Source organism: Canis lupus, chromosome 16 (genome assembly GCF_011100685.1).
Source record: "Canis lupus familiaris isolate Mischka breed German Shepherd chromosome 16, alternate assembly UU_Cfam_GSD_1.0, whole genome shotgun sequence".
Lineage (NCBI taxonomy): Eukaryota > Metazoa > Chordata > Mammalia > Carnivora > Canidae > Canis > Canis lupus.
Genome location: NC_049237.1, coordinates 34331404 through 34343445, shown reverse-complemented (window position 1 = coordinate 34343445; position 12042 = coordinate 34331404). Strand labels below are relative to the sequence as shown.

The 12042-nt window shown below is 36.2% G+C and overlaps 1 protein-coding gene across 6 annotated transcripts in view; it reads right to left on the bottom strand.

Annotated features, from left to right (window-relative positions):
- Window positions 1–8443: 8443 nt before the first annotated feature.
- The window catches only part of TEX15 (testis expressed 15, meiosis and synapsis associated), a 93899-nt gene continuing 90300 nt past the window's right edge, over window positions 8444–12042 (bottom strand). For all 6 annotated transcript variants that reach the window (XM_038560165.1, XM_038560168.1, XM_038560166.1 and 3 more), the window contains one exon: window positions 8444–10489. In XM_038560165.1, the coding sequence (XP_038416093.1) occupies window positions 10452–10489 (38 nt within the window). In that variant the 3' untranslated portion in view covers window positions 8444–10451. The remainder of the gene's footprint in view (window positions 10490–12042) is intronic.

Sequence of the window (12042 nt, the reverse complement as noted above, 5' to 3'; positions counted from 1 at the left end):
TTGTAACTTGTTCAAGCAAATTATTGAATCTAAAAGGGTCATGGGAACCCCTGAATTTGTAGCCTGTATGGGGTACACCTGAAACTTTGGCTGAGCTGAAGTGGCTGTGTCCTGAAATGGGGACAGTTTTGTGAAGGACTTTGTACATCACTTGAGGGCTCTAACACCATGTAGTGTCAGAATTGAAATGAATTGCAATACACCCATTTACTGTCATGGAATTAGTGACAGAACAGTGCAACACATAAAGTTTTTATCTTAATACATCTTTTGACAGGTGAACTTATGACATTTCCAGTCTTGGTTACAACTATATTTAGCTTATTGTCATCTTAACATTTAAAAAATGTTGCCATAGTTACATAATTTTTAAAATTCACGTATATAGTTTATATCATTTTGTAGAAATTAACTCCCCACTTTTTTTTGGTTCTCAGATGCATAGGTATAATTATTTTAGGCATTTTGTCAACAAGTCTGTGCAAAATCCTTGCTTTTCTCTTTCTTCCTGGATACAGAATCTCATTTCTCTCTCTTGAAAAGTATTCTTTAATGTATTTGACATATATCCTTGAATTATCCATGTAAAATATATACTATTATGTCTCATATGCATTTAAATATATTTGTATTGTACCATGTATACATTTATTTCCAACTTCACTAAATGGTGACCATTACTGGATTTAGTATTTAGCTTCTAACTTTTAATGTATACTATTCCACTGTCTGAATCCACTGTAGTTAATTTCTCCAATGATATTACCTACTTTTCTGATTTTTTTTGAAATTCTGAGGAGTATGAAGTGGTATTTCATTGTAATTTGCATTTTTCCTCTACTAGTTAGTTTGAACATCTTTTTATACATTTGTTGGCCATTTGGACATCATCTTCTGTGATTTGCCTATTCAAATCACAGGAGGCTCAATATTCTTGTTTGTTGATTTCTGGGAGTATGTTCTATATGTCAGTCTCTAGTTTTATTTGTGTCAAGTAACTTTTCTCAGTCTGTCATCTCTCTCTGAAGTTCTTTGAACAGAAACTGTTGCCAAATCCATTTGATTTTCCTTTTTGGGATTGTTGAGTCTTAAATCATTCCCAGTCTTAGGTCTACATTTTAGTTTAACTCTTAGTATATGTTTGTTCACTGTGAAAAGCAGGGGTCCAGATGAAGATGTAATGATAGGGAAACACCACATAAACTCAGACTGAGGGACATTTTATAAATTATGTTTCAAATGTGTCAAGGTACAAAAATCAAGAAAAGACTGAGGAGACATTCTAGTCTAATGAGACCTGGCCATGAAATACAACATGTGGTTTTCAACTGGATCCTTTTGCTGTAAGGCCCACCCCTGGGACAAATGGTGAACATTATACGGGGTCTAAGGATAGATGGTAGTAAAGTAATAGTTTTAATTTCTTGATTTTGATGATTGCACTATTATGTAGGAGAATTTTCTTCTTTGTAGGAAAACACACTGAAGTATTCAGGAGTGGTGAGGAATCAAGTCAGTAACTTACCCTTAAATAGTTCAAGAGTAAAAGCTTTTCCAACTTTTCTGTAAGTTTGTGACTGTTTAAAAAACTTTTTTATTCTGCAGATACAAATAGAGGTAAAAATCAGTAACCCTTACCTGAAAACAAGATCATTTTACATCAACAGGAGCCCATTTTCCAATTTTTTAAATGGGAAAAATTATAATGCACACGCCAGCCTCAAATTTCCAATTTCCTAAAATGTAGCAAAAACATGATAAATTATCCATATACAAATAACAGGCTATCATGTTCGAGTATAAAATGCTTAAAACATGGATTTCTGATCACCAATGTTCTTTAATTTTTAATTAAAAAAATTGACTATTTTTTAAAGATTTTATTTATTCACGAGAGACAGATAGAGAGAGGCAGAGACATAGGCAGAGGGAGAAGCAGGCTTCTCGCAGGGACCCTGATGCCGGACTTGATCCCGAAACTCTGGGATCACACCCTGAGCCGAAGGCAGATGCTCAACTGCTGAGCCACCCAGGCGTCCCTAATTTTAAATTTTTTAAAAAAGATTTTGTTCATGAGAGACACACACGAGAGAGAGGCAGAGACACAGGCAGAAGGAGAAGCAGGCCTCCCTCCCACCCTGCCGGGTGGGGAACCCAATCCAGGACTCGATCCCAGAAGCCGCGGATCATGATCTGAGCCGAAGGCAGACATTCAACCACTGAGACTGAGCCACCCAGGCATCCCAACAATATGGTTTTAATAAAAAGTAGCTTTGTATATGCTAGTTATTTTTTCTATCTACAAATTTCTTCAATGTGCTTTCATCTGGCATGGGACTCATAACAGGTACCAGGCATACCAAGGGCTACACATGAAAGATAAATGTGGAAAAAAGCCGTTAGGACAAATATGCAATAGCTAAGAAAAGTTCATCTTGAGTATTGGCTGTGATATCAAGATACGTATCCTATTTTTGACACTTGGGGCATTTCTAAAAATGGGATTCTAAAAGATCTATCTTTGCCTTTGGAATGTCACAAGACTTTTCTATACATCATGTTGTTAAACATTTCATCAAATGTGGGGGGTATATTTTTTCCAATATTAAACTGGCTGAAAAAAATATATAGTGAGTTTTGTATATTAAAAGCCAAATGCAGCATTGGGGAAATGAAAATCAACACTGCAAAGATATATCACCTCGTATCCATTAGGATGACTACAATGAAAAAACACAAACATGGGGTGCCTGGGTGGTTCATCCAAAATAATGAAAAGCAGTCTTTTTTTGGAAATATTATTTAATTTAATATTTATTTTAAATATTTTATTTATTCATGAGACACACACAGAGAGAGGCAGAGACAGAGGAAGAAGCAGTCGCCTAACAGGGAGCCCGATGTGGGACTGCATCCCCGGACTGGGATCACACCCTGAGCTGAAGGCAGATGCTCAACTGCTGAGCCACCCAATCTTCCCTAAAAAGATTTTATTTGAAAGCACAAGCAGGGGAGAGGGGTGGGGGGGGGGGAGAAGCAGACTCCCCATTGAGCAGGGATTCCAATGTGGGGTTCGATCCCAATACCCAGAGATCATGATCTGAGCTGTAGAAGCCCAACCATCTGAGCCACCCAGGCGCCCTTGAAAAGTAGTTTTGGTTTTTTTTTGGTATATTTCTTTTATTGGAGTTCGATTTGACAACATATAGCATAACATCCAGTGCTCATCCCGTCAAGTGCCCCCCTCAGTGCCCGTCCCCCAGTCACCCCATCCCCCCCCCACTCCCACCTCCCCTTCCACTACCCCTTGTTTGTTTCCCAGCGTTAGGAGTCTCTCGTGTTCTGTCTCCCTCACTGATGAAAAGCAGTCTTGAAGAGATACTTGTGCATCAGTCATTCATATTATTATTCATAATCGACAAAAAATGAAAGCAACACAAATGTTCAAAGGATGAATGGATAAACAAAACGAGTACATACATACAAGGAAATACTGTTCAGCCTTAAAAAGGAAATTGTGACACATGCTACAACATGGATGGACCTGAAGGACATTATGCTAAGTGAAATGTCAAAAAAGAACAAATATTGTAGGATTCCGTTTCTGAGGAGTCAAAATCAGAGACAAACTAGTGGTTGCTAGGACTGGAGAAGAGAGAAAAAGAGGGAGTTGTTTAACGGGTTTAGTTTCGGCTTTGCCAGTTGTAAAAGTTCGGGAGATGGGTGGCACTTTCTTCAAAATTGATTGTTCCCCGCCCCAAACTTATTCTCTTCAAATGCTATTCTGAAGCTTATTCTGCTCCATATCCCTCATGAGAGGCAGGCTCTCTACCTCTCTTCCTTTCTCATTATCCCCAAACCATTTACTTCTCTGATAATTTCCTGGCTTTATACCCACCCTCTTAAACCTTTCCCACAGGTCAACTATACCAAATAAAACAAAGTAATGTTTCAAATATGTCATCTATTGAAAATGCTCACATACAGCCTGTTCAGCCAGCGATGCTACTTTTGTGATCTTCCACTAATTTTTCAGGGCAAAATATTGGGGATGGACTAAAAAACAATTTTCTCATCCTGCTTTTTGGGTTCTTGATCTAGGAACCTGCAATAATGAAAAAGTTCTCCTATAACCTCTGTGAGTACCCATCAAATGGCAAAGTAAAAGCAATTTGTTAGTGAATATTTTATCCTGAGTGTTCCTCTTGGCGGTTAGAGTAAAAAAAAAAATCAGAAAAGATCTGATGGTATTGACAAGTTTGTTTGTTTTTGAAAAGACAAAATTAAAATCCATTCCATTCGGTATTTACTCTAAGTTACAAACAGCAGATGTATATTAAGCATATTCTGAGCTCAGCAGTATGATGGACATTTGGAATTGAAGAATCAATGAGATATCTCTGGCTTGAAAGCAGTGTACAGTCTTTGTTAAGGGTGGGAGAGACAAAAAAAGAAAAAAAAAAAAAAAGAGTGGGAGAGACATGCAGGAAACCAGCCGTTAAAACAAAGTGAGGTAAATAATGTGAGATGCTTCTTGTTGGTGTTAATAGGTCTTAAGACTATATAATTCATCCTACTAGAATTTGGAACACTTAGAAGAGTAAGGCAACCCTAGCCTGAGTCTTGAACAACCTTTTTTGAGTTATACATGTTGAAAAGTTCAGAGGTCTTTAGATAGAGGGGACACATGTGATTATAACCTAAAGTATTCCACTCATGTATGTGGGTGTATGCATTACGGGGAAGTAAAAGGGATACAAATCACACCCCATTTCCCATGGAATGATTTAAGTTGACAAAGAGAAATAGCATTATCCCTTGGCTGAACCCTCAGTTTACCCCAGGAAGAAAAGGAAGTACAGGCACATCCCATAGAACATATCCCTGGTTCAAGTATTCCTGGTAGAGTTCTTATTTTTTTAATGGTGAAATGTACATAACAAAATTTATCACCCTATTTTTCAAGTTTACAGTTAGCAGTAATATTTTCATTAATATTCAGATGAGGTTTCAGAACACCTTGGTTGAGAATGAGTAGAAGTCATTAGTTACTTGATATAGCAGAACTCCCAACATGAAAAATACATTCACTTCTCAATACAACTAAAATGATCCTAGCCAAAGGACTAGAAATACTTGTATGCACATAGAACAATTAATTTTTAATCAAACATGCAAAAATGTAAAATTACTGTAATGCTTTTTGCATATTCTGTAATTCAAATTTTAAAAGAAAGGATTATGTATAAGGTACATAAATTGATGTCTGGAATTAAAAAAGCAAGTGACATGTCAAAGAAGAGAAACTTAAGACATCTTACATTCTTTTCAAACCAACGATACTGGAAACTATTAACTGATATACACAAAGATGACTGGAGGGATCTTGCAGGGCCTTCTGAATGAAGGCATTATAAAATAAGCAAATAATGCTTTCCTTTATGGGGTTGATATAAACATTAGTTGATGCACGTGCAAATAGAATAGCATACTTCTAGCACAAGTCTGATGTTCAATAGTTGCTGCCTCATTGTAAATGCAATCTTTAACCAAATATGCTCAATTGACTAGTTTTCTCAAAACAAAGATACTCATATTAAAAAAAATGAATGTCATAAATCTAATTTTTTAAAATTTATTTATGATAGTCACAGAGAAAGAGAGAGAGGCAGAGACACAGGCAGAGGGAGAAGTAGGCTCCATGCACCGGGAGCCCGATGTGGGATTCGATCCCGAGTCTCCAGGATCGCGCCCTGGGCCAAAGGCAAGCGCCAAACCGCTGCGCCACCCAGGGATCCCTAATTTCTTTTTTTTTTTTAAGATTTAATTTGACAGTGAGGGAGAGAACACACAAGCAAGGAGAGCTGTAGGCATAGGCAGAGGGAGAAGCAGACTCCCCACTGAGCAGGGAGCCCAAAGCAGGGCTGGAACCCAGGACCCCAGGATCATGACCTGAGTCAAAGACTTAAAACCGACTGAGCCACCCAGGTGCCCCAGATCTAAGTTATTCTTACCTAATAAAGGAAAATAGACTTTAAAAATGAAAGGAGTTACAAATCCCAAGATATTTGCAGTTTCCTGTGGCAATGTAGAATGTAGAATGTAGAATGCAGTTTCCTGTGGCAATGTAGAATGCGGTGTATTATGGGATTAAGGGTTCCAAAGAGTATTTCAAAGGAGGTTTCTTAAAATTGCCAGAGGGATTCTTTAATGGTTACAAGATTCAGAAATAAGAAGTTAACAATAAAGCAGGCAGCAGAGCGTACACTTCAGGAAATGAGGATTTATAGTCTTATAGAATTTTCCTGTCTTAATCTTTGAGTTTTTTTTTTAAAGATTTTATTTATTCATGACAGACACAGAGAGAGGGAAAGAGAGAGGCAGAGACACAGGCAGAGGGAGAAGCAGGCTCCATGCAGGGAGCCCGATGTGGGACTTGATCCTGGGTATCCAGGATCGGGCCCTGGGCTGAAGGCGGCGCTAAACCGCTGAGCCACCCGGGCTCTTTTAATCTTATTTCCACATTGCATTACTAAGCAACCTCTTTGTTTCTTTTCGTAACCTAACTGGGAATCTGAAGTCACTGCTCTTACAATTGTATTTGTCAGAATTTAAAGTGTTTGTCTTACAAAAATAATTACATTTTCTTCCTCCACAATCTCAAACTGCATGGACAATTGGGAGTTTATCATGGTACTCAAGCACTATCAATATTGTACAAATTGAAATCAAACTATGTCTATAAAAGATTTTTTTAAGAAACCACATATTCCTGAACATACTATTTTTTGCTCTTAAAATTATACCCATCGAAAAAAGTATGGAGCCTTCCTCTATTTTGAAAACTTAAGTCATTACTTTAAAAAATGTCTTTAGGGAAAAATTAGCCTGAAATGACTTCAGTGGAAAAGAAACTTTGGATATGTACACAGATTTAAAAAGCATATACCTCAAAAAACTTATAAGTAAGGATGATATGCCTTGGAACATTGTAATAGAACTCAAAAAGGCTCTAATGATGACAAAGACATTGATGTCAAAGATGCATGACAGGATACAATGACATTGTTCTACAAAATGAGTTAAAAGTTTTTTTCTTTTTTAAAGGATTTATTTATTCATGAGACACACACACACACACACACACACAGAGGCAGAGGGAGAAGCGGGCTCCATGCAGGGAGTGCGACATGGGACTCGATCCCAGGTCTTCAGGATCAGGCCCTGGACTGAAGGCAGCGCAAAACCGCTGAGCCACCTGAGCTGCCCCCAATTTTTCTTTTTAAAAGACTTATTTATTTAGGGTTCCTGGGTGACTCAGTAGGTTAAGCATCTTCCTTTGGCTCAGGTCATGATCCCAGGGGTCCTGAGTAGGGAGTCTTGAATTAAGGAGTCGGTTTGTTCCTTTGCCTCTGCCCCGCCCCCCTGCTTGTACTCTCTCTCAAATAAATAAATAAAATCTTTAAAACAATTATTGAGAGAGAGAGAGAGAGAGAGAGAGAGAGAGCACGTGTGAGCAGGGGCAGGGGGCAAAGGGAGAGAGAGAATTCCATGCAGTCTCCATGCTGAGAGTGGAGGAGCTAGACTCAGGGCTCCATTTCATGACCAGAGCTGAAACTGAGTCTGATGCTTAACCAAGTGAGCCATCCAGATACTCTAATTAAAAGAATTTTAGATAGTTTTATATAACACAGTTGATATTTAAGCATACATCCATGTCTCTAAAAGTTTATGTATTTAAGTTCATTAAAAACGGTTTTGGGAATTCTCTTTGTGAAATTGGGGGTACAGCCTTGTATTTGGCTAGATTCAGAACTTAAGTTTAAGCGGCACTTCTATGTGGAAGGCAGAGTGATATAATTAAAACATAAGAATATAGAAGTTAGGGACTCCTGGGTGATTCAGCAGTTGAGCATCTGCCTTTGGCTTGGGGTGTGATCCAGGAGTCCTGGGACCAAGTTCCACATCGGGCTTCCTGCATACAGCCTACTTCTCCCTCTGCTGTGTCTCTGCCCCTCTCTCTCTGTGTCTCTCATGAATAAACAAATAAAAAAAAATCACAAAAAAAAGAATATAGAAGTTAGTTTGATTACCTCCCTGAACATCTCAGCTTGCATATATATCAATCATGTAATCATTCTCTATTCCATTATTTTGTTTTTTTTCCATATTCCCATGATGTGAAAGAAATTACTTATGTGTGTATCACTTACCTCTCTTTAATGGTATGAGAACTGCATGAAGGCAAGGACTCTGGCTTGTCCTACGAAACTCCAGGCAGTAAGGAAGTTTGGAGGAAGGGAGGAAGTCTCTAGCAGTTTATTTAGTCAGTTCTTTGTGGGTTGTTTCTCATGTAATGGGTACTTGTAAACCAAGGACCATTTGTATCTTTGTTCATTAGTCAAGAAACACAAAAGAAAAAAAACACTGAAACTAGAAGGAATTTGGTTTATTCAGGTAACTCTTTAATTCCAGAACAATAATATTTGCAAATAACCAGGTTTTTAAAAATAATGTTTGCTCAGATTTTAATTTGTTCTACTTTTACTTTTAGAACCAAAACACATATTTGAGCGGGGGGTTGGGGAAGAAAATGCTTCAGTTTTTCATGTTATATTTCAAAGTGTAGATTTTAAAATGTAACTGAATATTTAAATAAGGTGTCTTTTTTTTGGAAGAAATCAAAACTCTTGAAATAAAAGTATCACAAAACAGTATTAACAGAATCTGAACATTGTTTAAAGAAAATATCCTTTTAACATTTAACTTCTGGCTTACCTAATAGAGACATTTAAATAATAAATCTATAACATTTTTCCACAACTAAACATAAACCAAATGATGGAGACAAAGTCACTTTTTAAGTCACAGTATTACTGTTCAGGAGTTCAGGTGTTATAGACTATTTTCAAATAAAACAGCTATATGGACAAACCTCCCTATCCTCCTCTCCTGTCCATGTTGTTTTGATATTGCTTTAATTCTATAGTCTTCAAATTCCTTAGTTCTTTCAGCTGCAGCTCTTTGCTTGACTTTCCTCATTTAAAGATCTGTTAGAGAAGAATCTAAAGTATTCCAAATTCCATTCTATTTGGTGGATGTGAGTAAAGAGGCTTATCCTGGGGGTTCTAAGTGTTTTTCTAAATTGAAAAATTATTCTACAATAAATTAGGCTGAATTAAACTCTTTTTAGAGGTTTGTACTAGGTAACATAAAAAGTCTGCCAACATAGAAAGTTTGAGAAAACATTAAGGCTCTGCTAGCTATCTGTTTAGATTTAGCCAATGCAAATTTCTTGTCATGTTTTTGGGCCCACTGCGGCTTGAGAAAGGTCTATCCAGTTTTGTGGGATCTTTATAGCTAGAATCTGACAGGAAACAGGAATGGGTGTTGATGGGCAGAGATGGTGCTGAAGACCACATTTATATACTATAATCCCAGTTGTTCTATGATGATTATCTCTGAGACATTTTTTGCTTTTGTGGAACATTGGAAAAGGAAAAAAAAAACCTATGACCAGAGCATTAAAAAACTTCTATTTGTGGTGCATTATTTAAACTACTAAAATATTGACTAAACTAATGGCAAAAGGATAAGAAATTATTCCTTATTATCTGCTACAAAATCACTTTTAAAAAATGTTTGAATTGTGAAATACAAAGGAAATAAATCTTGTGGAAGGGGCTCATGGGAAAAGTTTTAATTAAATATACTGTAAATTCAATACAATGATATAAAACTACTTCAAACATAGAAACTTTAAAAATCTCTACTCAAGAACAAACACTGAACATATACAAACCAAGTTCCTTATTAAAACATATTTTACAAGTACAAATTAGAAAATATAGAAATGAAAGGAATTTCCCATTAGACACAGAATTGTAAATTATATGAAGTATCAAGAATTATAAAATAAAAAAAATAATTATAAAATAATTGGTCTAATTGACTAATTCAAGTAAAAAAAATCCTTCTTTAGTCTGAGTCAAAAGGCAAAATGCTAGCATAAATGTATTAAAAATATCAGAAAAATCTTAAAGATTTTACTACTATTGCTTAATTTTAATCATATCAAATGTTACATTTACTCTTATTCCATTAGAATAATCTCAAAATAATCTCTATATAACTGTAACAGTTGTGATGGAAACATTTCAAAATATAAATTTCAAAATATTGTTAATGTTTCTGATGGATATTGAAAATGGCCTACTACATTCACTAAAATATTGCATGGAAATAATTTTGGTATTTAAGATGTCAGAAATCGACATGTTTCCAATTACATTATATGATATACTGTTGATTTAAACATTTTATAAAGAGCTATATGGTTTCTGTTTCTTACCATATTTACATATAAAAAATGTAAAAACAAAAAAAATAAGTAAAAAATACTTGGAAAAACATGTTAAATCCCCTTTATTTCAGTAGACAGAAGGCTTTTTTCAATGTCCTGGCTGAAAGGGTTCTTGTTGGCATGGAACTGAAAGAAAAAAAGCCACAAAGATTTGAGATAAGTTAAAGATGCCGACTAATGGTACGTAATAGTACAGTGGAAGACCCGACTTAAGTTAGAGCCAAACTGCACATCTGCCCTTTAATAGCCATGGGATCTTAAAAAGTTATATAAGGCTCTCCAAGTAGTACTTTCCTTATCTGTAAAAGAACAATAGTGTCTCTACAGGTATTCTGCGAGAGATAAACGGGGTTAAGGATGTAATGTGTCTCACACACAGAGCTCATTTAGCCCCTTCCTTTAATTCCATTTATGGTGCTGAATATAAGCATCAAGAGCAAAACATCAAGAAATGGGTCACAGGGATTTTCATACCTTTAGAAGAATGCAGTTCCTGAAAGCATGAGAAGTGAACTCTACAGATTATTTGCACTTAGGAAAACTAAATGAGGTGGCTTATTGCCTTGTAATATTTTTAGAGTTACTTTTTAATAATACAATAGGTAGATAGTTGTTTCTTTTCCTTTATTTTCACTTGACTAATATAACCAAGTAGGTTAACAATTAAAATTCTTGAGAATCAAAGCTGGATTTGATTCAGAGATATCTTTTTTAAGCATCACAAACATTAATTATTAACAAGAGAAAGCTCAAACTCTGAAAACCTTTATGTTAATGAAACAATTACATTCAAGATTTCCTATTTCAGAAATGAAAATTTCTAGTTTAGACTCGCCGCATCTACTATGTTTGGTGTGTTTACATTACAGCAGCAGTGTATCAAATTAATCAAAAAGGATAAAGCACCGTCATATACTTCCCCACTTCCACTCCTATGTCTTTCTCCTTTCCTCTACAGGTTTTTCTTCAGGTTCTGTTTTAGGTGAACAATTTCCATTCCTGTTTAAATCATTTTGTGGACCGGGATAGGAAGGGAAAGATACACAGGTAATTACAATACCATATAATACTCACATGCTTTATCATGTGAGAAACACACACAAGAAGTACTATGAAGTACCAGAGGAAATGTCACATGGGAGAACAGGATGAAGTTCAACGTGACTTGAATACAAAGGTGGAAGTGGTGGGAGATGAGGCTGTATAAACTGTGAAAGACTCTGCACTCCACGCTAAAATATTTGAATTTTATCCTATAGGTCACAGAGTGTCAGTGGCAACTCCAATGTAGAGGTGCTACTGTGATCAGATTTTTAAATTAGAAACAGAACTATTTTAACAAGCTGCTTCTTATCCAATTCAGACAATGAATGAATAAATGAATTCAATTAATTTTTTCTATTTACTAATTTATAAGAATCTAGAGTTGGAAAACAACTTTTTATTTTATTGCTATTATTTTTTTTATAGATTTTATTTATTTATTCATGAGAGACACACAGAGAGAGAGGGAGAGACACCGGCAGAGGGTGAAGCAGGCTCCATGCAGGAAGCCCGATGCGGTACTCGATCCCGGGACTCCGGGGTCACGCCCTGGGCCGAAGGCAGGTGCTAAACCGCTGAGCCACCCAGGGTTCCCCTTTTATTGTTATTTTTAAGTTTATTTATTTTTAGTAATC